We start from the raw sequence: 18,655 nt of genomic DNA, 5'->3' as shown, positions 1-18,655 counted from the left end.
GTGCAGAGCTGAAAGTGTTTCCCATGGCACAGCTTTGCCAGATGACAGTGGCATCACTCCAACTCTCAGCTCAGAAATCACACAGCCTTAACCTGACCTTAATCTCACCCGTTTTACCTGCCTTTAAACGTCACTGAACTGGTATGTGAGCTTATTAATTGCATTTTTGAAATACATTTTAAGGATATTCTGAGAAGTAAATTATAATAAAACAATGAAAACCAGTCTGTTTATAATTAACAGAACCTATAATTAATTCTATAATTAACAGAACCTATGCAATGTGTCACTGCACACTGTGATTGTAGGAACTCCTCTTCTGCCTGTGTCCCACCAGTCCCTGTTTAGGCTGGTCTTTTTTTACTTTTTTTACAAAGCAATGTAGTAATTCCATCCCTTGCTCCCTAGACATAAATAAATTCACCGTGTACTGCAGAAATGAAATTACCTTTAAAAACTGTTAGCCAGACTTAAAGAAAATTTTGAGAAGCAGTGCAAAGTAAATGAAGTGTGTTGATACTTGAAGTTCAGCAGACTATCCAGGACACCGGAAAATTTGGCGAGTTTGATAATTTTATCTCAATGTGGAAAATGAAATGTTTGTTTATTGTTCAGCTGTTACGCTCTTGCTAAGAGAAAAATAAATTGCTTTTCACACTGCTGCCAAGAAACAAGAAAAATAACAGCTTTGTCATTTCAGGTTATGTTTTCTTCCTCCTGTGCTCCTTCCACACAGATTTGTAATAGATTTGTGGAAATTCTCAAAAAGTCCTTCTCATGTAGTTTCCTGCAGCTTTAGGAATAAGATACGCTATAAGGGATGAGAAGCTCTAGGAGTTTACCATTTCAGCTATCCCATTTCAACTATTCATCTGCCTGTGACACAAATAGACCTTTACTGTAGAACTGATAAATCTATTTCTTCAGACTTTTTCAAAACAGACACTGCTGTAAAGAGCATTTTCGAAGAGAATATCAGCACAGAGTCATGCAAATCTCATGTAAGTCTGAATATCCAAACAAATGCCATAAAATTGGGGTACATGTGAATGGGTTTTGAAAATTATGCAAGTGACAGTCCACATTTGTATCACATATTTAATGTAAACTTTTTAAGTTAGGAACAGCAAGACCTTATTCTATATAAACACTCAGTAAATGCTCATCCAAACTGCTTCCTATACCACTCTTCAAAGAAAGAAACCTGAAAGAAGCAAACAATGAGTATTATTTACATTACAATTACGATACAAAATTTAAACAAGCCCACAGAAACGGCTTCTCTCACTGGGGAGCTGGACGGATGGGTTGGCATCAGAACACTGCCAGCTCTCCTAGGTGGGCCTTTCATTTGTACTCTGTTTTGGTTTTGCAAACAACTGTAATAGTCTGTGCTGTGTGCACAAAGCTGCCATTTTTAATGACAAATCATAAGAAAATATTTAAACAGTGCAGAAAGCATGAACTGAAAACTGTGAGCAGTACTGATGTGTGTGCACATGCATGGATACAGATAAAATACACATCAAAAATAAAGAAACCCAGCCAGGCAGCACTACCATGGTGACCTTTCTGTTAGTAGAAATTCAAGCTCTGTGGCTTATTCTGCATTTTAGCACCTCTGCAGCCATATCATCAAAAACTGTGAGTCACCTGTGTTTGCAGAGGAAAATGTGTAAGGACACCCTTTTTGCCACGCTACGTGGCAGAGTTGTGGACACGCTGACACATCCTGCTGGCTGAAGCTGATCTCCCTCTCTGCCCTTTTGGGAACACTTATGTTCTTCTGTAAAGCTAACATTGATCTTCATGACTCAAAGCCATAAAAATGCATGAAATAAACATTTTAATTTTTTTCCTTTAGAGGGAGAAATAGATTTTTCTTTACTGGCTATGTTTAATATTCCTGTTACAGACACTTGTCAGAAAAGGACAAAGAAAAGTTTCTGGCACTTGACACACCAGTGACCGCCACTGTGTGTGTGCAAAGACCAGATCACTTTCATAGCTGACAAGGGTCAGTTGTTTGCTCTGTTCTTGTTTCTTCTTCTGAAGAAAACCCACAGCTTTCAACATGCACTTCAATGTAAAAATTTCAAACTTTACTTAAAACCCTTATCCCTGTAATGCAAATCAGTTGCAACTATGTCGTAAGGTTGAAGTCAGGAAGAAATGGTTCTCATGAACTCTATGAATGAAGTATACAGCCTGAGGTGCTGCTGTGATTTTTTGGGAAATGAAAAATCACTTGTTGGAAAATGTAAGATGGAAAATCTTACATTTTAGAAATTTCTAGATTTCTACATATGTGAGATGGTTAGTCTTGCTCTGAGATATTGTTGACATTAGAGGACAGATTTTTGCCTGAGGAACAGCTGGCTATAGGCCTTTGGGAGAAAGGAGTTTAATTTCTTAAATTTTGCTTAATTAAAAACCAATTTTTGCTAATTTGTCTATAGCATATTATGAGTAGAAAGTTATCTGCTGTTGCAGCAGCCCTCTTGTTAGAGGGTAGAAAGGAGCTGAGACACAGACTTCTTGTTTATCACAGCATGAAAAGGGTCGGGATTTATTCCTCTTTACAGCTCAGCCATCCTGACTCCAACCATTCACTGACTCTGGCTGCAGCCAGCTCCTACTGCAGGTTTTCCTTACAGCCTCTGACTACTGGAAATAAGCAGTTATTTCCTGCTAAACTCTGACTGCAGGTATCAGATTGCAGACTCTGACTGCAGGCTTTTACCCAGCTAGACTGTGACTGCAGGATCCAACAACAGACTTTAACTGCAGACCCAGACTGACATCACAGCACTGACTGCCTCTCTCCAGGATCCCTCTTTATGAGCCTCTCCTTCCCTCTTCAAGGTTCCTCCTCCTTCGTGGTTCCCCCTCACCAGCTCACCCACTCCCTTTTATCACACTGATCTTTATTGGCTATAGCTGTGTCTCATCAGGGTGGGGCTGTACTGGGTAATTAACACAGCTGTTACTAATCAGGGGTGAGGTCACCTGTATTCCCTTCTCCTACAATCTCCAAGCATCTTCAAGGATGTCCAAAGTCATCCAAACCCAGGTTTAATTTTGGGAATCCACAGTCAGGATCTTCTACAGAGAATACTGCACCCTGGGGTCTATCAGCATTATTCACGCACAGTGCCCTAGTTTTGATAGGTTCCCCCAAATAATTTGCTCAGAGGGTGTCCATTCTGCATACTCTCGATGTCACTCACCTCAAATGAGCTCCTCCAGGTCTGGTGTAGGCACTTGGAGCTGACACAGACCAAGTCACCCTGTGCTTGGCCAGAAATTAGAGCTTGATCAAAACTCAGCGTGGCTGCAGCTGATGGGCTCCCACCAGCCGGGCTCCCACTGTCCAGGTGCCCCCCAGCTCCCAGCACAGACCTCAAACAGCTCTGCTGTGTCTAGGTGTGAGTCCAGCCAGTCTGGGGTCTAATGAGGGAGGACCTTGGTTCACAAGCAAACCTCAAGTTCATCAAAGGGACACAGGACTTGAGAGTGACCTTCTGTTTTCAGCACAAGTCATTTTATTGTAAAATCTGTACTGCATAAAGTAAATAGCAAGTTATTTTACTGCAGATGAAGATGGATTTTGATACTGGCTGTTTGCTCAAGTATCAGACGTATTGCTTCAGATATCTCTACCTGAGCAAGTTCTTTGTGGTGCAGCTCTGCAAGGCTCCCTTTGCTGGCCCTGGACAGATGCAGGGCTCCCTTTGCTGGCCCTGGAGCGATGCTGGTTCATAAGATCTGTTTGAGACATCTGCTATGGACTGAGCACAAGCCCAGGAGGACTGTGCTAGCTGTCTGCATGGCAAATCTCTACTTTTGATCACGAGAATCCCACCCCAAGTGTGTGCTAGTGATTTATGTGGTTTGTAACAAGGTGCTCAGTGTGGCAGAGAGGGCAGTCCAAGTCTGCAGCCCCTCACAGTCCCTAACTGCAGTGGTGAGGGAAAGGTGAGATGCTCATCTTCCTCCTGAGCAGCCTGATACTGCACCAACACTGGGCTGCCAACCCTCTGCTCCTACAGGGATATCTGAAAGAACAGATCTTGAGCAAACAGCCAGTAACAAAATCTGATTTTCGTTTATTAGTCATGCTGTGTACCTTGAAGGAGAGGTTGGTTTCTACTGGCGAACAACTGGTCGCACCAGTCACACCAGAGCAGTAAATCTTTAGTTTTGAAAAGGTGTTGGCCCGGAGGTGTGTACTCCAGATAGAGGTGTTTGCTAATGGATAATTGTCCCCTGGGTGTGCAGCCATGATTGGAGGGGACAGATGCATAAAGAACCCCAGAAGCGGAGCAGGCTCCATCCTCCAAGGAGCCCTGAGGCTGTGCCTGTCCAGGAGAAAACCAAGCTCCAGGAGCAACATGTCTCAGCTGGAAACTGCCATGGCAATGACCATCGCTGTCTTTGACCAGTACGCAAGGACTGATGGCAACAGGCAAACCCTCAGCAAAGCAGAACTAAAGACTCTGCTGGAAAAGGAGCTCCCGAATTTCCTGGCGGTAAGAGAACAGCGCGGCACCGGTTCTGTGCAGCAGGTGCAAGAGCAGCCTGCAGAAACAGTTTTTGGTACACTTTTTGGGAAATTACACCCAAAAAATGTGCAATGTTTGTAGGAAAATATGAAATTTAATAAAGGTTTTGCACAAACTGTGTAAAACTGGTTTTAATATGCAGGGCCATTCCCTGCTTGCTAAATTAATCACTTGAGTTATCAGGACAATGAGTTTGAAATAGATTGGGTTTCAGCTTCTGTTTATGCCTGGATTTATCATCTCACTTCATGTCACAATTTCTGCAAAGGGAGTTGTGCTGTCAGCAATTGAGGATCTTGATTGCAGATGGGGAATTTCTCTAAATATTTATACATTTACCTGCTTTAGGTATTTATACTACATACTCATTATGCTTATCAAAATGATGCATAAACCAGAACAACAGATGAACTCAGAGCAAATTGTTTCCCATTTGTCTTTAGTAGTAAAAGAAAGACCTGGATATATATTGTACAGCATAGATTTGTATGTAATCATAAAGTGCATTTCAGTAGGTATTCAAAGTACTAAATATCTTTTAGTAAAAGCTCTAGCTGCCAGGGAGACAATTTCAATTGTTTTTTTGAAAATTTGTTTCCCTTCACTAAAAATCTGCAAAGCACTATTAAATACGTTGTTCCTTCCACATTGGAGTACTGTTCCCCTATTTGTGCTGTTTTGTTACTGTTCTTAATGGCAGAAGTCTAGACCCAAATTTTATTTGTATCCAGCATAGTTCAGTTTTATAACAACTATTTCAGGGCTCTGCAGGGAGGGCACTTGGTACAACTCAGTATCTTTTCATGCAAGGTATATGGATTTACCATATGAAATCCGTGCCTGCTGGAGCTATGTCTCACAAATCAAAGAGAAGCAATATTCAGAATAAGGACCTGGGTGGCTCAGGGGGAATATATTCCAATGTTTCTGAGAAATCTGTGTAAAACAGATAACTGCTCATGATCCAATGGCATCACAGAAGGGTCCTGCTCCTGAGCGTGGAGCTGTGTGGTACCCACAGCACCTCCATGTAAAGAGAAACTTTTGTAAAGAGAAACCAACAACAAAATAACAATTTTACAACAGTGTGGAAATCCCCCAGACACTCGAAATTTGGTCTAAATAAGGCTGGGGAGGCACTGCAGCAGGCAGATACCAAATGGGATGATGCTCAGAGGTCTGTCCTGACTCTGGTGGCCTGGCTCTACTTTTTCCAGTTCCCTACAGCTGCACTTACTGGCTTTACTATTTCCTGCAACTGGTGGAAAAACTGGAATTTTCCAGGAAGATAACTAGCTAATTGTCCTCTTATATTCCAGTCTCCATATCCCAATCCTGCTTTACCTCTTCTAGGAAAAAACAAACAAACAAACAAAATCAGCATATTTTAATGCCAGTATTTTAAATAAATTGAAACCAAAAAGGTTCCTTGTTCCTGTCTTGCCAGACTGATAATTGCAAGAAAAAAACTGAGAACATAAGTCTGACTTCAGAAAAAAAGTTCTCCCTGCATTTTCCTGCCTTTTATATCTGTATATTTTCATTTTCAAGAAATTTTAGGGAATGGTGTTTTCTAATTTCTCATGTATACTTTTGGTCTTAGAACTGGTTATAGCTGACACAGATCACAGCTGCCTGGAAAGGTCTTAAATCAATCAGGCATAAATACCACAGGACTGAAGGACTGGACTCAGTTATGAAGAGTTTCCAAAACACAATTCCCATTTTTGCATCTCAGAAGTAATTCAGATGCTACAGTTAATTCATGTAGTTCACCAAATAATTTGAAATATTCACTTAAAAATTAAAACAATTTACAAAGTGAAAATTAATTAAACCTTCCAGACACATTCATCAGTCAAATCGAAGGAAATTGTTCAATTTTTAGTGATTTTAAAAGCTCTGCATTTAAAGCGAAACATTAAATTACAGAATGAGAATTTTTTTAATTAGAACATGATCAAAATTGCCTTCAGATTTAAATTTAGGTGGTAATCGTTTTAAATTGGTGGACATTTTCCAAAAGTTTATATAATTTCTTTCTAGTATTGTATCAGATTTTTTATCTTCTACAGAAGCCACAGGCTTGTTTCCTAGATTTAACAGGTCTGTCCTGCCATCTCCTGTTTAATGTTAAAAATGCAGCTTCAAAAATCCCTGTAGATTATCAAAGAGCCCTCCTGTAAGCTTCATTTCTTTTTAATGTATTTTGGCAAAGTGAAAAAAAAAAAAACAACCCACAAAAAAACAAAAAACAAAAACAAAATAAACAAACAAACGACAACAAAAAAATCCACCACCTCAGGAGGCACCTTCCCAGCCACCAGCTCCTGTGAGCAATTTCTGCTGGGCCATAGGGCCAGTGGCAGCACTCAAGCACTTTTGAGGCTGTTTGCTTATTTTCTGGGGTGGAAGCATTCAGTGAAGCTTAAATTTGACATTTGCCCCAGGAAAGAATCTTTTTGCAGAACTGCAAGCTGCCTGAGCTCCAGCTGAGCCTTTCCAGGGGAACGGATGGGGAACTCACAGCATTTAATTCATCAGGGTAGTGTCCTCAGGGCTTTGTGCTACAGGGCTGTGATGGTGATAAAAGCTGTTTAAATGTAGCAAACATGCCTCTCTGTGACAGTGCATGACTGCAGCTCTCAGGGGTGATAAACCAGGAGCACATGCTTTTGGTACCTGGTGCTGCTGTGCAGACAGTGGGAAGCACCTGGGGCCTCACCAAGCACCCAGAACCCAACCAAGGGCCTTGTTCAGAGAAGTTGCTGCACTGGGGTTGTGCATGCATTGGAGCTGTGCATGCACTGGAGCTGTGCATGCACTGGAGCTGTGCATCCTCTCACCTCAACCTGCTCTTTTTCTTTTGCAGTCTGGGAAGGACAAGAATGCCATTGATAAAGTCTTCAAGAACCTGGATGACAATGGAGATTCCCAAGTGGACTTCAAAGAATTTGTCATCTTTGTGGCATCTCTGACTTGCTGCTGTCACAAATATTTTGAGCAGAATGCAGCCAAATAGTTGTCAAACTGCTCACATAAGCTGTCTTTGCATGTGCTCCATATGCCAGGGATATGGATCCCTTCTTTCCTCCCATGTACTGCCGTGAAGTTTGCAAGCGTGCTGCACTGTAAAAATAAACCCTACTGAGCTCATTCCCTATCCTGAATGCTAATTTCTTCTCATTTGTGGAACAGCCTGGGTTTAATGACTCCCACTAACTCACACTGAGTAGTTTCTCCCTTTCTCTAGTTTCAAATTTTTTTTCTTAGCCAGAAGGTTCAATACTCATCCCCGGCACAAAAGGAGCACAAGAGTAAGGGCTCCTGGAGCCATGAATCAGCAGAAGGCTGTTTTTGTACATCAGGATCTCTGGGATTTATCCCAAATCCACACTCTGGGATTTATCCCAAATCCACACGTGTGCCACCACAGCTGTACAGGACAGGCCTCACTGGCAGTGCCTTTGAGCCTGTTTGGTACCCTCAGCTGTGTGGCTGTTGCAGGGCTGCCTCGTAGGTTCTTTCTTGGGTAAAACAACAAAACAACCCCAAGCACCTTTCCTGGGATTTTTCAGCATGGAGGATTCTGTGCAGTTTGGTGTGCTAGTGAGCCAGCTCACCCACACCACACAGATTTGTTTTCTATGACACCATAAGACTTTTGTATCAATATATTGATATTACTTTAAAATAAATTTAAATACGCTCCCAATCAGTGTGCCATCATATTTTTGCCTAAAGCAAAAATGGCAGCAATTGTTGTTTCCTTACCTGAAAAAAGTCTGTGTGGGAAAGTAGAAGAATTTGCTTTCAGAGGAGCAGGCAACAGACATCAGCTAAACTCTGCAACTGAAGCAAGAGTGTATACAGAATCAAATCTATATTTTGAAGCACTTTTCCAGTGAGCATCCCAATGCAATCTGCAAAAACATTAAATTTAGTTCCTTTATCTACAGAACAGTACTGTTCAGTGCTATTCCTATGCCAGAAGCCAAATATTTCCCTGTCCTACTGCATTTGCACCTGCAAATGTGCTGTGCAGGTAGAGGTGCCACAAGTCCCTCTGGAGCCCCTGAAAGATCAAGCAGCACAGCAAAAGCAGAACAGGGGCTCAGTTTCACTGTGTTCCCTGAGTCTGAAATTATACTACAGGTTTGACCCATTCATACAAACACACACTGTTTAGGTGTATTCATATGTTAGGGAGCTCAATGGGAAAATCTGGTCTTATTAGTTCATTTCAGCATGTTTTACCCATTAGAGGTTTTGTTTCATCTAGCTTGCTCTGCTGCTGGATGGCTGGAGATGAATTTCAACACATCCATTACACTTGAAGAAGCACCATTACCTTACTGACAACAGTAATATTGTTCTGCATTACCTGAACTAGAAAACTACTCATCATCAAAATATGTAAAAGCCTTCCCAATCCAGGGATCCTTAAAATTACCCTTTTCCTCAGAGACTGCTCCGCATTATTGCCATTTTTGAGATATATTTACAGCTCTAATCCAGCATGGCTCTGCCCTCACTATTTTGTCAAGGCTATAAATGAGCAAAATGCTCTGCTTGTTGCAAAGCAAGATAATTCTAAATGCAGAGTCAAAATTTTCCTCTTTTGCACATTTATCTAGTGGTATCAACCATGCCCAGACAATGAAATCTTGGTGATACATATCACAAATTGATCGGTATATCCTAATTTTTCAAAATGTATTTTTACTTCTACAAGTTTAGCATTAACACCTAATGTTCTGCATTGCTTCAGAATATCCAGCCTCACAGAAGTTTTTGGTTTTTTACCACTATGTGGCACTAAATGCAGTCTTTTTGTTTCTCATTGAGCCATCAAATTTAGTTGCTCAGAAGTCTGTGTATCATTATTGAGATAGAATGGAAAGAATCTCTGTTAAGATTAGGGAAAAAAAATCAAAAGTGCTCATAACATCATTTTATGTCAATAAAATGGCAATTTTATGAATGGACAAATACCATATGTCCCATTGAGGGCATTTCACTGCTTGCAGTGGAAGCAGCAGGAGCTGAGAGCCAGGCAGAGGCTCCATCTCTCTCCTGAGCTTTTGGAAGGGTTTAGCTGCACCAGCCCAATCTCACCCCTGTGAAAGGGTTTCCCCTTATTTGTAAATTGCAAACCCCCTGTGCAATCTATTGCTGCGTTGTTCTCCACAGCATTGAAATTGCTTTTAAAACACAGCCCTTAAAGAGAATGTTGGTGAAAAGCTCTACCTGTCCTGTGAGCCAAGGGATTCACCTTGTTACTTCGTTTTATCTATCAAATCTTTAAAACCACATTATTGAGCAGTGACAGCTGTGACATAGCCCACATTTCACTCTTATTTCATAAGAGTCCAATATCCACACTATTTCACTCATCCATTAATACCATTTTGTCCATTTTCCTGGAAATCTGTTGGTTTTTTCAGTGCTGGAGGACTGCTCAGAACCCTCCCTAAAGGGGTTCTGAGTGACCAGGATGAGCTCAAGTACCTTGAGGGAGTACCAGGGCTGTTCCTCATTGCTCTCATTGTTCCTGCAGCCCTCAGCCCCCCAAACTCTCACATTTGTAGTGACCCCTTGGTCCCACATGTGGGGACACCTGGAGAGCTCAAGGCACGTGCCCAGAAGCCCACAAGGTGCTGTGTTGCTTTGCTAACCCAAGGGAGCTGTGCATGTTCAGAGCTGCATGAAGAGGGGGAAGAAAAGGGGTTCAGGGCTTTTTGTCTATTTCCCTACAGGTTTTTCAAAAGCTGTAACTCTGTGATGAATATTCATTTCAATGTAGTACTGAAAACTCAACTTGATGACATCTCAGAGAGAAAATGATCCAGGAATAAAAGAAATTAACATATAGCTCCCACCTTACCATAGAACAAAAGTGACTTTTCAGAATATATTATTTTACTTAAAAGCATCTGAACAGAGTCACTTTAGTATCTTTCAATCCACTAATTTTCTTTCCCAGTATTATTAATTTTCACCATGAAGCTACCATTTACCCAGAACATACTGTGTATTTCCTTCCCTCAGTAAACTTTTGTAACTCAAAGTTCAAGCTACAGAGATGGTAGACCTGGTTTTACAGCTGCCATTTCATTTCGACTTCTAGGCCTCAACATCGTATGTATGATGAAATAATTCAGTAACGATATAGGCAGCTGTAGGGGAAAGGAAAAGAACATAAAAGGCAGCTTGCACAATATAAGCTAATTGTTGTGGCTTGTGTATGTTTGACTTAGCCATCTGAAATGAAAAAATTATATGGGAAAATATATTACCAGCAAATGACAATATGGGAAATCATCATTTGTGATGAGTTACAAATTGGGCAAATCTTAAAAGCAGAGTTGAGAAAGTCAGCTAAGAAGCAAATCAATATGTATTTTTATAATACAGAAAAAATATAAATTTATGTTAACATCAGATCAATTCTATAGATTAAAATATTTCAATATCTGTAGTTGCCATTTTGAAATCTAGTGGGCTACTGTCAACATTCTTCAATCTTTAAAATGGCATCCTGAAATCTGATTTCTGAGTGTGTACACAGGAGAGAACAGGCATAGTGTTACCTAACTCTTAAGTCACTCGTGACCACTTACGCTGTAGTTCTGTCTGGGACTATTCCTCATTATTTTACTTTTAAGTTCACTGAGGCTGATTTAAAAAAATAATTCACCCAGTCAAGTACACTGATTATCTCCCCAGCAATCCCATCTTGGGGCTGAAAACAGGAAGATTTCTCTCCCCAAGCCCTCTGGGCATCCTACACCAGCAATGTGAACTTTCAACACTTGACCTGGAGTGTCAAGATCAAACTTTTCACCAAATCCATTTTAGCTGCTGATTTCCTCACAGAAGGAGGGCAGGGGAGGAGGAGGAGTTCTTACCTGTCTTTTATGTAACAGTCTCACTGTGAAACATTCCTGTAAGAGCTGGAAATTGTGTTCAAACCTTTCCTGGAGTGAAGCCCACCCACAGCAGCTGCGTGCACCGAGCAGCAGGAGCCCAGGGCACCTGACACTGACTCCCTCCATCCTGGCAGAGCTGGTGGGGCTGAGGAATAACCCTGAAAAGGGGTCAAGAGAAGCATCTCTAGCCTGGCAGATAGAGTGCAAGGCCAGTCCTGAACGTGTCTGTGTCCCAGAGATATGGCAAGCGCACATTCTGTATTTTAGTCATTTAATACAGACTATTTAATGCAAAAGACACATCTGGCATAATTGAAAATTATGGTGAGTTCCCAAACCACTGCACAGTAGGAGTATGGTCACTGCTCTGGTCCTCTCTCTTGGACAATGTTCTCTGCAACAGGCTGAAAAGGAGCCAGCAGAGGACGAGAGGAAATATCTCCTCCATCATTTTATCCTCCTCCTTTTCCTTCTCCTCCTCCTCCTCCTTTGTGCCCTCATTTTCTTCCCTGAGGGAGCATCTCCTCCTCCTGCCCTGTGAAACAGCAGGTGATGCTCTGCCCACCACCAGCAGAGTAAAAATCCTGCTGGCACATCTCCCCTGCCTCAACCACTCAGCAGTGCTCAGAGAAGCTTTTAAATAACAATTTTAAAAGCTGACTCCTGCTCAGGTACCTGGAGGGAAGGACTGAAGCCTCTGTTTTGCTGTCAAAGGTTCACGACTGCAGCCCAGGAGAGGTTCAGAGCTTGCCTGGCCTCCTCATGGCCCATTGACTGTGGCACAAAGCTCCCCAGCAGATGTGCTCCTGCTGCTGGGTGCCTTGCTGAGGTACCTCTCCCACGTGCTGGGAGCCTTGGGGCTTAACACAGGTTTCTGCAGCCTGCTCAGATCCACCCACCTGGAAATTAGTCATTCCAGCAGCTAATTGACTACGCTTTTGTAGAGCTTTTACAGGCCATTTTCTTCCCCAGATAAATTCCTTTCTTTTTCCTTCGTAGTCAATAATTTTTTCTTAATTCTGTACCAGCATCTAAACCTCTGGGTCACAGCTGTTCATTATCTGAAAGGAGAGAATATTCCATTTTTTAAGGGTACAGCTCTGCTACTCTCCAGCAGGTGATCAATAGTTGCATACACTATATTATACTGCAGGACTAGGCACTAGAATGTTTTATAAATGGGTTTGAGTTTGTCTTTTAAACATTTCCATAGTATCCAAATAAATGTACTGGTTTGCTTTTCCTCCTGATTTTATAACTTTCCATTTAGATGCAACTGCCAATAACATTTTCTTTTGTTTCATGACACGAAGAATTAGGTCTCTGTAGTATTAGGTAACTGTTGACTGTTGCCTTCAGAAAGAACAAAAGGTTCCTGGAAAGAAATGGATAAGAAAGCCGAGCAGAGATCTGCTGTGAGAGCCAAAAACTTAATTTCCAGGAGGAAAGTACCTGAACACAGAGAAGCAACCTGCAGGTCCCTGCTACACTTTAAGCCATGCTACCTAAAAGGGTTTCAACCTCATGAAGGCTTGAAAACCCAGGATTGTGGATTTGGTTTGGAAGCATTTAAATGTTCAACTATTTATTTCCTCCAGCCTGCAAAATCCTTGTTCTGGTGATTATAACTCCCTTCTTTCCTCTCATTGTCACACCCTGCTCTGTAATTTAAGTCTGTGGTGCTTCAACCAAGCAGTTTCAGATGGAGATGTTCTGGAAGCCACCAATACATCACAAAAGTCAACTTCGTGTTTCTGAATTAACTCCCTCACCTGTGCTGACCTCTCTGTGAGATTTAGATATAGAGAGCCTATACTCTGTGTGAGATTTCCTATCTGTCAGTGCCATGTAATTATGTTTACAACACTGAGCAGTAAAATCTGCAGAACAGGCAAAAGGTCTAAGACCCAGTGCTCTCTGTTGCTCTTTCTGCAGGTACCAAGAGGGCCATCTGAAATGAATATTGAATTTTCCATGAGAAAACAAACTTCTTCCTTCCTACCACTGACTTCCCAAATGAAATGGATGAGAGGAAGAGTTGTAGCTGTAGGGGAACTGGAAAGGATCTAAAGTAAATAAAAATCCCAGGTAAGGCAGGGATGATGCTAGGCTTGGCTTGGAGGGCTCTGTAGCTGGAGGTGAACACGTGTGCCTTGCCTAAGGCTCAGCCTGGGGCTCAGCCTGGGACTAGGGCTAGAGAAAGGGAAAGCCCAGGCTGCAGTTTTAGGGCGCTGGAAAGCACCTTCCACAGCTAACTTGGGGCTGCTGTTTGAATATTTGGTCTGGACATGTAGCTGGGTGCCCAGCCATGTGCCACCTTACCTTCCAAATTCACAGGGATGCTGAAAGACACACACTCCTTAGGCTGGTAGGGTCACCAGCCATCACCTCAGGGGTGGGCTCTTTTCAGTCTGGTTTTGGCAGGGATGAGTGCAATTCCTGCACACCCAGTACTGGATCTTTCCATGGGGAGATCTTTCCTGTGGGCTCTCCCTCGTGCCGAGGCAGTGGCAGATGCTCTGACAGCCTGTCCCTGCTAACAGACTGCAGGCACATCCCTCAGCTCTGCCAGCTGGAGGGGGCACAACAAAGGGCAGCAGAAAGCCAAGGCAGCAGGGTGGGGTGAGGCAGACCTGCAGGACAGGACACTTCCCCTATACCCTTGGTTTTCCCTGCTTTTCATGCTTTCCTTCTTCTTTTCTCTCCTATTTTCTTCCAGCCCAAACATGAAGGAGCCTTTCAGCAGAAAGCCACTCTGTGGTTTATTCTGTAAATTACAAACCAAAGCATCTCTGTCCTGCAAAGTCCTCCAAAGACAAGCAAATGAGCTGTCCTCCTCTCCACAGAGGCGGCTGCTATTTTGGCTCACAGTCCAGCCTGCACAACGTAGTCCTTTCTGGTGAGTCCCACCCTGCTGCATGGCAGCTCAGCCCTCAGAGAATGAGCACATTAGGAGCTGAATATAAGCAATGTGTGATTCCAATTTGCTCAGGCTATGCCCAATTACTCTATTAATGGACTGGTTTGCAGCAGGGTTCAGATAAAACAAAGCCGTGCTTTAGGCTGGGTTTTGCAGCCCTCTCAGTTTTAGAGCAATGAAAGTGAAGCAATGTTAACCTTCTTTCTGGGGGATATTGTCTACAGAAGCGTGAGCTAAAGATCTCTCTATGGGCAGCCTGTCCTCAGCAGAGCTCAGTGTTAATGACAGCAGAAGGACAAATAATTTCATTTTCCTGATACCTTTAATTAGGAAAAGATGGCTCTTCAAGAGACGGTTCAGCAGTACCAAATAGCTGTTTAATTTTTATTTCAGGAAGTGCAGTGCCAAGCGAGTCCAGGGTCCATTTGGCTGTGTCTCCTCCTGCAATTATGCTTTTGGATTAAGTTCTCCAGAGGAATGTTTTAGGTAATCAGGAAAGCTGGGGAAAGGCTTTTTAAGGAGCTCCAGGGAAGCTCTGGACCAGTTCTCTGAGGATTAGGAGCAGAGTTGCTGACAGCAAGATGCAGGTAGTGATAACCACGTGCTTCAAAAAAGCTGAGCGAGGCTGCCAGCCCTGGACAGGAAGGGGAGACAAGAACCACCCCCACCACCCACCTCACACACAGGGTCTGAGTCCAGACAGGGTGACAGCCAGAGGAGGTAGGTTTACACAGGTTTATTACTGTAAAGAATAATTTTGGCCACATCAATACTTTGCCTCTCAGAGATGAGAGCATCTCTGGGCTTTCACATTAGCTGGGCTTGGAAGTGTTTCCTGTAGAATCAGTGCAGGCAGAGCCATCTCATTTGGAGCAGTAGGAGACACAGAACTGTAGAATCACAGACACTCTGAAGGTTGCTGTCCTGGGAGATGATGTCCAGAGCCTGCTGGAAACCAGCCCCATGCCTGGACCGAGGCTCAGCAGTGCTGCCCCACCTGTGACTCCAGGAGCTCATCTATAATCCAAAGGTTTTCATGGTGGGCAGTCACTGCTGCACTCTGTAGCTGCTGGTATGACCTCACCCTTTCTTCTAAATCCACCTGTTCTTGGAAAGAAAACTCTTCAAATTAAAATAAACCAATTATTAGTCTATTTTGCCATCCTGTGGAGTCTACTATTGTATTTTTAAAACTTTTTTAGATTTAAAATTTTTAAAAATTGAAAAATTTATTATTTTTTAAAAGACTCGGGCTTCACATAGTGTTGTAAAATAAATTAAAAATAAAAATTCTTTGAAAGTTTTTGGATTTTTTTTAATCTCTGAAAATGTACATAGTACTGAAGCACACCTAGAAAAGAACAAGAAAAGGAAAACAGACATACAGGTCTGGTAAATGTGTTACAATTTATAGCCACATGATCTTTCCAAACAGCATCAAAAGTCAGCTGTACTTGGACCAGAAGTGGTGACCCTCCTCCTGCCTGGCTACAGAAATGCTGATATCTGGTCATCAAACTTTGGACCTTGGCATAAAGATGTGGGGATTAAGATTTTTGATTGGAAAAGCCCTTAACGTGATTTGGGAAAAAAAGTGCTGGATCCTTAAATCCAGTGGATAGCAGAGAGTACTAATTTTCACAGTTAGTCAACAATATGGGGTGATAGAAGACAATTCATGATAACACACAAAAGAGCCTTAAATGCTTTGCCACAGGACATGGTTTGTTCTCTGTTTGCATAGTGCCTTTGTTCCAAAGTACAAGTGAAGGATACCAGCGGTGAAACAGAAAGCAATACTTGACAATGAAAGCAAACAAAGCATCAGCTCTGGACCTCGAGTGAGAACAATAGATAGGGCTTTCAGAGGAAAAAAAGAGATAAAGACAGTGGGAGAAGCAGCACAAAATGAATGAAATAGATTCCTATGACTGTCTTTAGAGCAGAAATTGTGAATGGTAAGGAAATTAGGTTTTGCTGCATCTCCTTGAGGGGAGAAGCCAAGACCGTGTCTACTTTTCTGTTAGACCTCTTCTGGTGTTCTGCTTTGCTCACAGTGGTGCCCAAGTCTGCAATACCACATTGAAATGGATGCTGCAAGTTTTGGATTATCTAGAGTCTGTCTACCTTACACTGATTTATGTGACCTTCTGAGAGCACTGCAGTACTTAGCAAAATCATTTTAGCTTTGTTTTTGTCTCCCAAACAGACAAATTGGCCATGCCCTTTGCTCTCCTTTTTCACAAAGAGATTCTCCCTCACCCCTGTCATTATCCACCCTCCACTATGAGAGCTGGAACCCCTATTCTCCCCTCTGTGCTCTGCCCTGTGCCATTTAGTCCTTATCTGCCTCTGCTGGGCTGGGACAGTCTCAGCTGGGCTGGGATCACAGCAGCCCCCAGGGAGACAGCAGAAGATGATGTGGGAAAACCAAAAAGTGCTCTTCTAGAGAGCGGGGGGAAGGGATGGAGATGGCAGGGGACAGGGAGGGGGGTGTGGAGAAATCACTTCTGAGGGCATTAAACCACACCTGAAGTTACTCTTTCAGTGCAGGAAGGATCTAAGCCCTTCACTGTTATCCAAATAAAACCAGATTATTAATTTCCATAGGCCATGGGTGAAGAAATGCTATGAATAACCTGCAGCTGAAGGACTGACGGGGTGGCTGTGTTGTCCTGCAATCAATTCTAGCCTGATGCACTGGACTGGAGCAGACTCTGTCTTCCCAGTCCAGCCTGGGAAATCTGGAAAGCAAACATCTTGGGACATATGGAGAAACTTGAGGCCTGGAGATAAGTGAAGATTCTGCAAAAGACAAGCGATGTTAGCAGACACATCACAAGAAGGCTTTGACCTTCTAAAAACCTAGGAATTAAAATTATAATTAACAGCTGTGCCAACAGGTTTTGGCTCCACTTAAAATGATCCCTCCAACCAAGGCCTGAGCCTTCATTTTCTTCCCAGACTGGCTTCTGCAAGAGCAAGGACGATGTGATCCAGCAGCCTGGCCACTGACCTACATAGAGCAGCAAAGCTCCATGAAATGAAAGGAAAAGCCAAACTCCCTTTTTAAAAGTAATCTAAGTTTAGAAACAATTTAGATGCTGATGTAGCTGTGTGACTCTAGAAGCTGCAGAGCCTGAAGCCGGTGGTTTAATCTGTACCTGGCTCTTGGCAGATCCTGTTTTGCTGCTGATTTTCCAGCTAAAAAATCCCTATTTAAGGAGTTAACTAGTTCTCAGTGGCACAGACATAGATGGAGGCACAAAGAAACCATATTTCTTAATATGTAACAGTTTCTAAACACAGTATTTTATATTAATTTAAAGAGATCTGCGCTAATTTATGCATGATGCCCAGCTCAAAGGAGGTTCAAGTTCCTGATCTAGGCCCCAAGGCAGTATGGCAAGATAAAATGTGTTAATGATATCTGTCATTGTGTCTCTAGTTGCTTACAAGTCTCCTAACAGTTTTCAGGGCTGGGATTTTCCAAACTCCTCAGTGTTGGTCTAACTCCAACATTGCTGCTTCCAGTGACTGAAGCATTCATTCAAAATAGATCCCAATATGAATATATAATTTGGGATGAGGAAGTAAATTTATTTCTATTCTTATGGAGTAATATTTTGATGCTTAAATTACATTAAGTCAATCTTCTGTCATCCCTCATATAATTTATCCTGCTGGATTCTATGTTCATCTTGCTCTTGTTGAAAGCAGTTGATGTTTGATGACCAAGCACATAGTCAATTGTATAATTTCTTAATTTGTATCAGCAGATTTTAGGAGTGCAACTCATATCTCAGCAAAAAAGCCCTTACATGTGACATCTTACTGGCCATCCATTTTGTGATCATACAGCAAGATTAGGTATCATCTGTAGCTCAGCTGTTATTTTTACTGGGTTTTCAAAGCTCTAGGGAGGATTTTGTAAAGCTATTTAGCCTGAAGGAAGGGATTAAAGAGGTTTCTCCCCATGACACATCTGTTGCAAATGTACTTTCTAACATTTGGAACAGAGTGTTAAAATGAATCGGAAGGGGCAGGAGTCTCGTCCCTGGCCAGGAGCTGTGCTCTCTGCTCAGCCATCCCACTGCTGCTTTGCCAGCCCAAACCAGAGGCTCCTCCCAGCACTGTGGACCCCAGGACTTCTCTGAATGCTGTGGCTCCCACTGCTTTGATGGGATACTTCAACTTTTTCTTCAAGCTTTCCACCCTTTTGTCAATTAATGAGAAAA

General features: G+C 42.4%; 1 protein-coding gene across 1 annotated transcript; it reads left to right on the top strand.

Moving 5' to 3' along the window:
- The first annotated feature begins 4,224 nt into the window (after positions 1-4,224).
- Positions 4,225-8,220, top strand: S100P (S100 calcium binding protein P). Its single transcript, XM_063401188.1, has 2 exons — positions 4,225-4,532; positions 7,438-8,220. Exons 1-2 carry the CDS (start codon positions 4,284-4,286, stop codon positions 7,585-7,587), a joined length of 399 nt encoding a protein of 132 aa, XP_063257258.1. The 5' UTR covers positions 4,225-4,283; the 3' UTR covers positions 7,588-8,220.
- Positions 8,221-18,655: the final 10,435 nt, after the last annotated feature.

This window comes from Prinia subflava, chromosome 7 (assembly GCF_021018805.1).
Source record: "Prinia subflava isolate CZ2003 ecotype Zambia chromosome 7, Cam_Psub_1.2, whole genome shotgun sequence".
Classification (NCBI taxonomy): domain Eukaryota; kingdom Metazoa; phylum Chordata; class Aves; order Passeriformes; family Cisticolidae; genus Prinia; species Prinia subflava.
The sequence above is the reverse complement of the archived record's forward strand: the minus strand, read 5'-3'. Positions and strand labels throughout refer to the sequence as shown.

Bases quoted from the DNA above. Each gene is read 5' to 3' on its own strand.
- S100P (XM_063401188.1), top strand. From the start codon at position 4,284: ATGATTGGAGGGGACAGATGCATAAAGAACCCCAGAAGCGGAGCAGGC. The intron at 4,533-7,437 runs GTAAGAGAACAG...TTTCTTTTGCAG, and splicing joins AGCTCCCGAATTTCCTGGCG to TCTGGGAAGGACAAGAATGC.